The following is a 13,594-nucleotide window of genomic DNA, read 5'->3' on the forward strand; positions in this document are numbered from 1 at the left end:
AGATGCAACCTTGCTAGCAAATAAGGTGGTTGAAGTTGTTGTTCGAAGGAAAAAGAGAGGTCTAGCATGGAAATTGGACAATGAGAAAGCTTATCATAGGGCGAGTTGGAGTTTCTTGGATATAATTGTCGATAGAAAAGGTTTTGGCTTGAGGTAGACAAAAGAGTTTGAGGGTGTTTTTCTTATGTGATCTTTTCAATCTTAGTGAACGTCGAGGCTAAGTCTTGGTTTCATGTGTTATGGGTCTAAGACAACGAGATCCTGTTTCTCCTTTTCTTTTTACTATTGTGGTTGATGCTATGGTTAGGATGATTGATAAAGGAGTTGATAGAAGCTTGGTGGACTAGCTTAACGTAAGGTATGAGGATTGTACCACATCGCATCTTCAGTTTGGTGTTTGAGAAAGTATCGGGGTTGAAAATTAACTTTTCTAAGAGTGGTATGGTGGGTCTAGGTATTAATGTTGATCCTTTTGTTAGGCTAGCAAGTGGTGTCGTTTTGACTTGGTTTATTACCCATTTGGCTGTCCTTTGGGAGGTAACCTAAGTGATGACTCTTTCTAGGACCCAATTTTTGAGTGTGGCTAGGAGAATGGATCGGTGAAAGGAGCATTTTCATTTTAAAGGGTTGTATTTCTCTTATCCATGCTTGTCTACCCTTCATTCCTTTTTATTATCTCTCTCTTTGGAATTCCTGTGAGAGTGCTGTGGAGGCTTGAGAAGTTGATGAAGGATTTCTTGTGATCGAGTGGTGGTGAGGGTAGCAAAGAGTGGTCGGAAGATAGAGAGTTGATCTAAAAGGGAGGGAGGCTTGGGTCTAGGTAATTTGGTGTCCAAAAACATCTTTTTGGTGGGGAATTGATTATGTCATTTTCCTTTAGAATGTAATTCTATTTTGCATAATAAATTTGGTCCAGTACAAAATGGGTGGGATGATAAAGTGGGAGTAATATTTATTCAAGTCCTTGGGAGTATATGTCTAAGATTTACCATAATTTTCTTCCTAAAGTCCAGTATATAGTACGTAATAGGGAGAAAATTCATTTTTGGAAGGACCTTCGGGTGAGGGAGACGCCTTTGGCTATTGTGTATCCTTGTCTCTTTTAGTTATCTTCATGATACCCTGATTTTTTGCTTTTCTTTTGCAAGAGGATGGGCATTCTTAGGGCTTCCGTTTTGGGAGAAATATTATTGGGATATTAATGAATTGGTGTTTTTGTCCAACTTGCTCGACTCTTTTCATATTCATTTGGAGAGTGATAAAAGGGTTTGGAGCTTAGATTCTTATGGGAAATTCTTATGTATTTTTTTCCTATCTGACTTGTGATCTTAAAGCAGTTCCTTTTGCCTTCTACTGTTTGATTTGGAAAGCTGAAATTCCTGAATAAATAGAAGCTTTTATTTGAATTGAATACTGGAGAAAAATCAACACTAATGCCTTGTTTAGAAGAGAAGACCTAATATGTCCATGTCTTCTGATGTTTGTGCCCTTTGTTTGAGGAATGTGGAGAATTGCTTACAGTTGTTTCTTCATTGCATTTTCAGTTCGGCAATTTGGGATAAATTAGTTGGTATCTTTGGTGAAAAGTGGCTTTCTGCCTCCACATTGAAGGCTTTTTGTATTGTTATGTTTAGGGGAATTTGCAAGGAAAAGGATAGGAAAGCTTTGTGGCAGTGCACTGTTTTGACTACCAATTGGTGTGCTTGGTTGGAGAGAAATGCTTGAATCTTCAAAGATGTGGCTACTACTAGCAATTTGCTATGGAGTTGCTGTGGATGTTGGCAAGTGGTTTCTTTTGACATGTTTCTTTGGAACAGCGGGATTGCACAGTTCTGCTTCATTGAGTTTTCTGTTTTCTATTATCTTTAGCTGGTATTGTTTTTGTAGGAGGAGGATTTCTTATTTTCCTTGTTTTATTTTTCCTTTTTAATTCCCTTTTAATTAAAAAACAAAAACGATGCTTTGGGAGGGTCCTCTGTCAATGTGGCAGCTTGGAACATCTGCTTGTTAGAAATGCCCATGATTGGGAGCTCAATTCTTTTCCTGATTTTTACGGCTATCTTTCCCACAATTGGGCCAATCCAGATTTGCCTTTATGGAAGCTGAGCTACATGGCTACTTCACGGTTAGCATCTTCTACAAGCAGCTAGACAGCCCCTCTGAGGCCAGGCTTAATTTCTCTTGGAATTTGGAGAACTCTTATGCCAACCAAAGTAGTTCTTTTTGCTTGAGAGGCAACTTTCAGCAGGATCTTCACTCTTAATAACCTTTAGAAAAGGGGTTTCACCCTGATCAATAGATGCTTTCTATGCAAATGAAGAAGCTGAACCATAGACTACTTACTGCTGTATTTCTACTGGACCAGAATATTTGGTATCTGGCCACTGCTCTTATGGGAGAGCAAGAAAATCTGGCTTGGAATGGCATTTCTATAGACCGAAAGGGGAAAGCCTTGTCCTTCATTGAGAGTTTTAAAGGAACAACTACTTGTCCCACCATTGGCAAGGATAGATGGCTTACTACTCTTTCAAGCTGGTCTAGTGGGCAGAAGATGCTGGGCATACTTTTTTTTTTGATCTCATGGATACACTATCACATTGTTGATCCATCATTTTTGTTTTCCTTCTTTTATTTCTCTGTACATGGTTGCACCACCTTGGTTCCCTATTTATGAAATTTGAAATGTCTCTGTACGTATAAAAAGAAATATTTACCTTTAGAGTTTCTCATCTTCCACAATGCTGAGCTTTGGGTGTTGGTTGACTTGCATACACAGTTTTGCTGCCTTGCTATCTTTGAAGAATCCATGGCTATGACACATATTAAATATTGTGTTACAGTGGAATCATGGGAATATAATTCATTTTCTTTATTAGGCTTTACATCTATGATTTAGTACTTGTGAATGTTGTTCTAACAAACACTAAATTTTGTTTAGGAATCTCCAGAAGGCCAAAAGATGCAAGAATTTCGCAGAAGTCTGCCGGCGTACAAAGAGAAGGATGCATTATTAAAAGCCATTTCTCAAAATCAGGTGTTTTACAACTCCTTTGGATAGATTGGTTTCTTGCCTGATCTTTATGATATTGATACGTTTGAATTTATCTTTAGAAGATTTTTGAAGCAAATAACAAGAAGCAAAGAAGACTTGCCTTTCTTTTTGAAGTATCTAGGGTTCTGCCTCTATGTTTTTATTTCTTGATCTGACTTATTTTCTGATGCTTCTTCTCTTTTGAAAAGGCAATAGAAAAGGTCAAATAACCATGTATTTCAATACTATTTCTAAAAAATTTTAGTAGTTCTGGTGTTTTTAATTAAATCTAATTGTTATTTTTCATGTTTAGTATTCTGTAGTTACTACTTAATTTGCAATACAAGAAGTCCACAGGTAATGCCTACTAGACTAACATTGTGTTTGGGGGCATTTGAGAGCATGAAGTGTTTTTTTTTTTTAAAATCTATCTGGTGTTTTGAGTGGGTATAAAACAATTTAAAACATTCCCCCTAGTTTAGTTTCATGGGTGATCTAAGATGAGCATCATCAAGTACAATATAAAGATCGTGAAGTTGGATAGTGATATTGTCACCAAGGGTGACTTTCCCTGCAAGAGAGGCTCATTGGGAACCAAATGCAGTGATCTCATTCCATCACCGGAATTATTCTTAATCTTGGTGTCATCTACTGCCCCAAGAGCCTCTTAGAGACAGGCAGCTAGCACTGCCCAAATTTCTGTTTGCCATTTAATCATGTGTAATTGATTTTGATAGGTTTACAATCATATATTTAGGCTTGCAAAAATAATTACCATTATATTGTGTGTAAATTTTTTAAGTACTAAATTAGCATTTATTTAGAAATATAAGAACATAATATTAGATGTATAATTATAATCAAGGAGCATGCAGAATTGAATAGAGAGTGCTAAAATGGCACTGCGAGACCCTTTCCCTTTGCAATCCCTCTCCCCCTCCCTTCCCTACACTCACTGCTGGTCTAGTCTGTTGATGTGCAGCTGTAGGCCATGAAGGCATGGCAGCACAGTAGATCAGTCCAGATTGAAGGAAACCTTTTATCTGATACTGGATAGAGTGGGAAAAGGTGAGTTCTTATTTCTGCTTGAGTGTGACCCTAGTCCATAATCAATGGCTGAGGTTACCTTTGTCATTGGTGAAGTGGTCATTTGACGATATGCTGTCTGTGTTTTGGAAGATTGGGATAGGGATACTGGAGCATGCAAATTGGCAGCGTCACATATTGGTTGGCGATTGATCAATGAAGATGTATAAGTTCTTGGGTATAGGATTGGGGTGGAAAGGAAAGCTTTTTTTGATGTTTGATTTGGTGGGCATAAAGGAGATGAATGGTGAGGATTTGTGCAGGAATTTTGTGTGATGACAAAAGAATTTAGTGGGACGGTAGTTTTTGGTAATGGTGAAGGGCTACAAAACAGTACTCATTCATGGAGTAAGGTTGTAAGGGCGAGAAGCAACAAGACATTCAGTGTAAGGGTGTGATGCAGGTCATTATGCCTAGTTGTGTATTGTCAGCTGTCAATTCCCTGCATTTGGATGAGATGTCAATAGGTTCAGTTGTGGCTAGGATTTCATGGAGGATGGTCATGTGGAGAAGATGGAGTTGAATGGGCTGGGTTGTGTGACGAGTGAGGCCTGCGGATCCAGGAGGAATGGTGTGCGGTGTTGAGTGGGTTTGGCCAGGTATTCTTAATATTACACTGCATCTGGTCCAGCTCTTGTGTTATCATAAGTCAGAAGCAACAAATACAAATGGTCCAGATTCTGGTAGCCCATCACTTTGGTCCCAAGGTTTTGGGCTCAGAATTGGCTCTTCTACACTTAAAGAGAGTTTAGCTCTTCAAAAAGATCATCTGACAAGTGGAGGTCTGGTTCCTGAAGGCTTGAAGAAGAAATGGTTGTTCTGCATTTGGATAAGTGGTTGGCTAAATTTTCAATTGCAAGAGAAGGGTACTGGGTCTGTGGGGCTTTGGTGTCAGGTTCCAGTGAAAGTCGGAAGTGATTCAGGCAATTCTGGAAGTTCGGGTGATGTATCTGAAGTCTGAACATAGTGGGCGATAACCATGGTTTTGATGAGAGATTGGCAATGAGAATCCTCTGGTTTCCATTGATGGGGGAAGCAATATGAAGGAGCAGGAAGCTTGCAGGGATGACTCAGGTTAAGCTTGATGTTGTGGAGGGGCAGTGAAGTGATAAGTGGAAATAGCTGTTATAGAATAAGTGGCAGTAAAATTTATTCTTGTCAGATAGCGCTTAGCAGTGCAGGTGGGTATTAGTGTTCAAAAGGGGGATACAGATGAAAAACTTAGTAATGGAAAGTAGAAAACACAATGGAGTGATACATTGGATGATGAGAGTGATGTTGCCTTGAGTTTTCCTGTGATGATGGCTTGTTATAGGATGAGTTTTGGGAAAAACTCAAATATTTGTCTGAGTCTTCTGACTTTGGGGATATATTGTATGCGCCACCATCTCCAATTGAAGGTTGGAAGGAGTGCTTATTCTTGAGGAAGATGGACTGGGTTGTTGGGTTAACACTTTACCTAAAAGCTCAAGCTGTTAGATTGTGGCCAACAATGTATATCAAGCTTTAACACTCCCCTGCATGTGCGGTCCGATAGCATGTGGAGAGATAAACAAATGATAGATAACACCCATTATAGGAAATACAATGATTTTTTAAACAGTACACAATAAACGCAGGCAACAAGACTAGAACGCAGGACCTGCTGGTAACCTTGCTTTGATACAATGTTAGATTACCACTTCACCTGAAATTGTAAGCTTTTAGGTTGTGGGCCAACAATATATATCAAGCTTTAACATGGGTAATGAGCAACAATGTACAGATGGGATTTTGCTTCTTTTTGTGGAGGAGATTAATGTGGAGTATTTAGAAGCACAACAACATTTGGATGAGATGGTATTTTTTCAGGTTTTGGAAGGGGTAAGAATGCTTTGGCCTCGTGGAGGTGTGCAACTTTTACAGTTTGTGGGGGATTTGGTTGGTATGGGATGCTTATTTGTTTTCTGTCAGATGGAAAGGGGATTTTGATGTATGCACAAGGGTATCACCCAGTATTGGCTGTTGATTAGATGGATGAAGGTGGGAAAGTTTTTGGAATTAGGGTTGGGGTGGAAAGCTAAGAAATTTTCAGTGTTCATTCCTAGCAGCACAAAGGGTGATTGGGTGGCGAAACATTGCCAGTATTTTTGCGAGTTGGCCAATTATTTCAGAAAGATTTTGGAGATGTAACTGCAGATGATTCTTCACGCCCCATATTGTGGAATCAGGTGGTGCTGGAAGGTAAAAAAGGTGAAGACGAGGGTTGCAGAAGTCAAGATCATTCTGGAAGTCAGAGTATGGAGGTTGGAAGAGAAGAGTGGTGCTATAGATGTGGAGGTGCGTTACAGCAGAAGGATTTTGGAATTTCAAAGACAGCTTCCAGCTATTGACTGGAATCAATTGACTAGAATGCAAAGGAAGCTAGGCTTCCGGCTGGAGCTGCACTTCTCTCTGAGGCAGCTAGGGTTGCTTTCGGGGAGGTGATCGTGAAGAGGAGTGGTCTGGGTGGTCTTTTTCTTGTGTTGGACCTGGCCCAAATAATTAAAAATGAAGGTACGTCTCTCGTCTAAATTGGGCCACTTATTTGAGCAGGCCCAATGTTTAGGTAAGTTTGATGTGGGTTGTAATATGGAGTTTAAGGGATGACGTCATTTTTGCACCCCAGGCTGAAGGAGCAAGGTGATTCAGGTACTTCCTTGCTCGGCCCCAATAATGGGCCAACCCAAACTACTATTCCTAGTACTTAGGAGATGAATAATGGGAAGGACTCTATAGATAATGGGCGCCTTTCACAGTCTCAAGCTCTCCAAGTTACTCGTAATGGGAAGGAGGATGCCTTCGTAGGTTAGTTTCAAAACAAGATTGTGGTGTTAAAGATGGGACAAGTTTTAAATAGGGATTGAAAAGTCGAGTGGAAAGGAGTAAAAAAGTTGAAGTTGCCTTGGAGGGTGGGAATTTTGATGTTTTTGGTCCAAATTCTAATAGATTTGAGGCAAACAAGGTTTATGCTTGTTGGAAGGTGGCTTGTATAGGTGCGGAGATGATGAAGGTGTTTGATGATAAAAGAGAAAAAAATATGGTAAGTTGCAAAGATATTACTCTAAAGGAAAACTTAGCATAGTGGAAGACAGAGAAAAACCCTAAATATAGTCTAGTTTAGCCACCTAAGAATTCTCCATCATCAAAATTCCTCTAGAAGCTCCTCAATAAGAAAGAATATAGCTCAATCTTTCTCTCTACTTGGCCAGATTTCCCTTATGATACCCTCATCAACACACTTTAACTTAGTTTTTTTATAAGAACTAATGTCCGAAGAGTATCTAGACATCAAATCCGTTCCAAACCCCCTTTTCTTAAATCTCCAAATCCTTTAACATTCCAATTCATTAGCTTCATATATCTTACCTACTTCCTCCCCTCCTCCTCCCTGTCCTATGTGCCCACTAAAACAAAGGGTAAAAGACAATGACCTCCCCTAAGGTTTGGCAAAAAGACAAGGATCTCCTTTAAGTTTCAAAATCTCAGGGACCCCTCTTGAGATTTCAAAAATTTCTCATACCTCCCGGAGGTTTTACAAGAAAAACACAAACCTCCCCTTACATTTGACAATAAGACAAATTTATTGAAGGGTATAAGTGTCTCAAAAATCAAATGTCAATGGAGGTCTATGGTATTTTTGAAATCGAAAGGGAAGTTTGTGAGATTTTTGAAATTTCAGGAGAGGTCCTTGTCTTTTTGCCAAACCTTAGGGAGGTCAGTGTCTTTTGCCCAATAATTTATTGAAGTTATAAAAACTTCCAACACTTTTTGAACCCTTTTCCCCCCCTTTATGTCATAGGTCCTAGGAGAAAGACATCCTAATCTCCTCCGCAAATAGATTTACGATCTTTCTCTAATAGGGTGTGAGGATCTTGATTCTCTCTCCATAATGGACAAATAGTAATAATTTCTTTGCCTTCAGCTCCCTCCATCTGGTACACAAATGTATTCAATAAATTACGCTTGTTATCTGGAATAGGAAGAATGCCTTTCCAAGGCTTAGAATCTCCTTGAGCAAGCTTACTAAAGGGCATAAGTAATCTCTCTGCTAAGCTACCCAAATTGACATTAAACCCATAAAATATAGAATTAGGATTATACAGCACAATCGCAAAATTACCTTCAACTACAGCATTTTGAATGCCTGCAGCTTCCTTCAAATGGAACTGTGCATGCTCCGGGTTCCCCCAAAATTCAGAGTTCCCTCCTGATTACATAAATCAAACTCTCCAAATATCTCAGTGCCTGAGCTATAAGCCTCATTTTCTTTATTGCTCTCATTGAGATCAAAGTCATCTACTGAAACCACGAGAACCAATCAGTTGTTCCAGAAAAATTCCTCTCTCAGATCAGTCATACTGTCTATCTTATCTTCCTCCTTGTCATCAAATGACAGAGATGATGGAGAGCGATTACCATCTTCTTTCAGCAACACCCCCTTACCCTTAATATTCAATTCATCTAACTGTGACTGCTCATAATCTCTTACCTCAGCTTCCAAATTATGTGCAACAATTCTCTGAAAATTTGAAGCTATCATGATCTTCAGAAACCACTACTACACGACCCCCATCTTGAAAACTTGTTCTCGGTAATTAAGCAAGAAGTTATAATGGCTCTAGAATCTTGTCCCATTTTGTCCTGTTCATGGCTTTCAAATCTCCAGTATTTTGATTCCTAAATCTTGTATACTTATTGTCTTCTGCTACCTCTTCCCCATGCAATTCTCAAGTTCTGCCGCTGACCATCTCAATTAGGACAGATTCATGTAAAAACATCTAAAGAATTAAGTAGTTAAATGATTTAAAAATTTTGTGGAAATATAATAACACCATAAACATAGAAACATTTTTTCATCTGGTAGCAATGATACATCCAAGGTCTTAAATTTCGATTTCAACTCAAATTTTGAAGCTCCAAAAAAGTACGGAAATTTCGATTTCAATGTTGATTTCGATTTCGATTTGAAAAAATAACGGAAACTAGTAGTAAAGCATGGAATTCTTTGTGAAACTTTAGAAATGGTTAACAAACATAAAAGTATAAGTTTTAAGACTAATATATTACAAATTAAATACATCTATGTTTTGTATGAGGTGGAAAAGTTGTAAAATAGTATGTTTATTAAACATGTTTGTAAGATAATGTACATTAAACATATTCAATTAATGCAAAATAAATTCATAAATCATTTAAATATTATTTATTATACAAATATTGATAATTTAGACATGAATGGTTAAATAAAATATTACTATAAGTTTATTTTTTCATATAATTTCAAAAGCACTTGTGATAACCTTTTGTTTTAATAAAATAAATAAAATAAATTAAAAGAGAAATTTCACTTCACTCTCAAGGTTTCAATAAATTTCGACAAATTTCGCTAAAATTTCGAGGTTTTGATAAATTTTGGATGATTCGTTGAGATTTCGACGGAAATTATGCAAGACGGAAATCGACTGCCATTTCGATTTTGAAGGTGACGGAAATCGGAAATTTCGATGGAAATTTCGACAGTTTCATGGAAATTTAAGACCATGGATACATCCAAGGTCTTAAATTTTGATTTCGACCCAAATTTTGAAGCTCCAAAAGTACGGAAATTTCGATGGAAATTTTGATTTTGATGTCAGTTTCAATTTCGATTCGAAAAAATAACTGAAATCAGTAGTAAATCATGGAATTCTTTATGAAACTTTAGAAATGGTTAACAGACGTAATAATGTAAGTTTTAGGACTAATATATAACAAGTTAAATGCATCTATGCTGTGTATGAGGTGGAAAAGTTGTAATATAGTATTGTATCAAACATATTTGTAAGATAATGTACATTAAACATATTTAGGTAATACAAATGAAATTCATAAATCATTTAACTATTATTTATCATAAAAATAATGATAATTTAGACATGAATAGTTAAATAAAATGTTGTACGTTTTTTCTTCATTAATTTCAATAGCACTTGTAATAATCTCTTGTTTCGATAAAAATAAATAAAATAAACTAAAAGGAAAATTTCACTTCACTCCTAAATCTCTTATTTGAATTTTGAGGAAATTTCATTGTAAAGTTAAAATTTCGACAAGTTTCACTAAAATTTCGAGATTTCAATAAATTTCGAATGATTCGTTGAGATTTCGACGGAAATTATGCAAGATGGAAATTGACTGCCATTTCAATTTTGAGGGTAACAGAAACAGGAAATTTCGATGGAAATTTCCACAATTTCGTGGAAATTTAAGACCATGTATATATCACAGGATTGTAGTAAGATGCTGTTTCACGGGTCAAATATGTCAGTTGTTATACCATAATCAAATCAAAAGTGACAACTTTATAAATCCAAAAGTCAAGATCTCCCACATGTTGTACATAAATTCAACCAAATAAAGAATTACCTCACTAGGCGATGTAAAACCTTGCTGAATTTCACTTGCAATGTTTCCTATTCTTCAAGTTTAACTGCCTAGAAAGAAGATGCATGGAAGTGATGACATCCTTGCTGTAGAGTTATTGATTCAAAATCAGATTCGCTCTAAGGAGTTTCCTAAACACCTATTTGTGGACAGTTTGGGTTGGTTAAGAGGGAAGCATGGGGCATGGGATCCTATTGGGATTCTCACCTTTTGTAAGTAAAGAATGCCATGCATGGGGCGCATTTATCATCGATAAAATTCATTATTAATGTATCTCATTGTGCGTCTTCTAGTGTGATACATGAGTTAACAACTCTAATACATAAGGCCTTTCTTATTAATATTATCGCATTTTTTTCTCTCTTTACAAGAATTTCTTGTCCTCTTCATTGTATATATTTTTTCCCTCCTATTAATTTATTTCATTTTTATATAAAAGATTGCTGTTATAGTAGTGAACAAATTACAGCTTTTATTTAAAGGATAGAGATTTACCATTGAGCTTCATTTTTTATAGTCTCTTAAGAATAGAAATAATTATAATGGAAGGAAGATCATAAATACTCCAAAAGAAGAGGCAAAAATAGTTATTTACATATTAGTCCCTTCATTAACTTATGTTCCATATCAACCATAATTCAAATTGGTCTTGAATGATGAATTGACATCCTAATTTCATGAATCAATAATTGATAATTGAATCAAATCGAATATATTGATGAAACAAATAAAAGTCTTTAAAAATGAAATATATTAATGAAAATTGAACAATAATGTACACTAACATACATGATGTAGCATCTACGTATGGATGAAAAATATACTATCTATTAGAAAGTTGAAAAAGTAACTCAACTTCTAAATGTAAAAATGTCAAAATGTCTCCATAACTTGACACTTACTCTTTCAAAATCAACCATTCGTGCGGAGAATCAAAAAAATGGAGACTTATGGAATTGTTAGAAAAGTTAAGCATACCAAAATTTTGAAAACAATCCAAAGGAGAGATAAAAGTAGAAACATTTTGATTCTAAAGGTCCTTGGGAAAGGTTTTAAGGCTTGTTGCATGAAAATGTGCTGAAGATTTGGATTTTTAAATCATTGAGTTTGGTTGGCAACCAATTGAATATGTTGGATTTGGCTTGTGTTTGAATGCTTACAAAATCTAGAATTGTAAGATTCAAGATAAATTGTTGCTTATTTGATTTGCACACTAGATTCGAATCGATAGGCTACAATTGAATTTTACAAATCAAATGAGAATGATACAATTTTGACTACTATGATGTAAGTATAAGGCCGTACCACAATTTTGGCAGCCTACTACGATTTATATGCATTTGAATTTGTGCACATCAGTTGTATGGATTGGTAGTTTGGTACTATGTGCATTACTTGATATTTAATGCTTACCTGTTGGTGATGTGTGTATTGAACCTGTTAAACATCCCACCTGGGAGTATATAGAGTCAAAGAGGGGAGGGGGTGAATGGACTCTTTGCGTATTTGGGCTTTCTCTACAAAATAAAACTTTTGGCAAGATAGCAAGCAATTATATCACAATATATAATATAAAATCAAGCACAAGACACAAATTAAAGAGTATAGGGAGAGAGCTTAACACTAGTATTTTTACATGGTTCGGCATCAAGCCTACGTCCTCGCCTTAGCACCAAGCCAAGGATTCCACAATCCACTAGAATCTCCTTCACCAGCGGAGAAAGCCTTACAACTTGGGAACAAAACCCTGCCCGATCACCAAGAGCCTTCGGTTCACCAAGAGCCTTCAACAAACGGTTCACAAAGAACCTTTACAACAAGAAGATGATTTACACAAGATGCTCCTTAAATGAGCTGATTGCAAATACAAAACATACCCCACACTTAATCTCTCAAGTAATGATTCACACAAGATAAATGAACAAGAGAGACTTGGGCACTTGAAATGAAGAACTAAGATGCATAGTGCTTAGGTTTTGTAATCAAAGATGTTTTTCACTAAGAATAATCAAAAACCATGCTAAACAAATCTATGGACTTGTATTTATAGCCAAAACCCCTTACTAGTCATTATTGGACCATTGGGAGCAATTCCCAAAAGAAACTAGCCATTTTCTAGCTGTTATTGCACTGTTCACAATGTGTCTCGTTGACTAGTTACCCCCACTCATTGACTAGTGGCACTCTGCCAGCAATTGTAAACATTCTCCTTGGACTCGTCAACGAGTTGCACCCAATCATCGACGAGTGCCCTGAATCAGAAAAAGTCATCAACATGAAAGTTGTGAGATTTTTTCTTAGCTTTCTAGGGACACCAAGATTGTCCTTTTTGAACTTTTGTAGAAAAAGTTATGCTCCAAAAACCGAAGGGTGTTCAGGAAATTTGATAGGTGCATAACTGAGGTTTTAAATCCAATTAGGACCAAGTTTGTAAAAGATTATAACACTAATATAATTTAAAACTTGTCCTTATGAAATTTATTTTGAATATAAGATATCTTATTTATGAAAACATATTTGAAAGCTCATTTTGATATCTTATATACTGTCCTTTATAAAAGTATACTTAACTTTCTTGAGGTTTTAGGACATAAAACATGTTTTAACAAAACCGGGACCAAGTAAATGTTTATAAAACCTAGATGTTGAAAACTTGTCCCTTTGAAAACATAATTTGAGTTTAGAATTCTTTTGACAAACTCTTTATTTCAACTTTGAAAACTATGAAAGAGAGTTTGTGACTTTAGGTGAAGTCCTATAAACTCATGTGTCCTAATATGCATGCATTTGCTCAACTCTTGCTCAGAAATCATGCAAGAAATAAAACCGCAAGAGTTACAAAATATGCTACCTCAAACACTCCCCATTACAAATAAACAATTCTACATTAAGCTTCCTTGGGTGTGATTGAATCCTTTCCAAGTGAGTGTCCGTATGATCTTTCCTACTTGACGTCTACTCTGTCCGATCTTTGCCTTTGATCTAGTACTTCATGTATTTGTCACTTAAACCTGTACTAAACATGATCTGCAA

The 13,594-nt window shown here is 36.4% G+C and overlaps 1 protein-coding gene across 1 annotated transcript in view; it reads left to right on the forward strand.

Moving 5' to 3' along the window:
• The window catches only part of LOC131146852 (DExH-box ATP-dependent RNA helicase DExH3), a 100,527-nt gene that overhangs the window by 36,152 nt on the left and 50,781 nt on the right, over positions 1 to 13,594 (forward strand). The window contains exon 5 of the mRNA XM_058096659.1: positions 2,939 to 3,034. Coding sequence (XP_057952642.1) covers positions 2,939 to 3,034 — 96 coding nt within the window. The remainder of the gene's footprint in view (positions 1 to 2,938; positions 3,035 to 13,594) is intronic.

The sequence above is a fragment of the Malania oleifera genome, chromosome 13, assembly GCF_029873635.1.
Source record: "Malania oleifera isolate guangnan ecotype guangnan chromosome 13, ASM2987363v1, whole genome shotgun sequence".
NCBI classification, from domain to species: Eukaryota; Viridiplantae; Streptophyta; class Magnoliopsida; order Santalales; family Ximeniaceae; genus Malania; species Malania oleifera.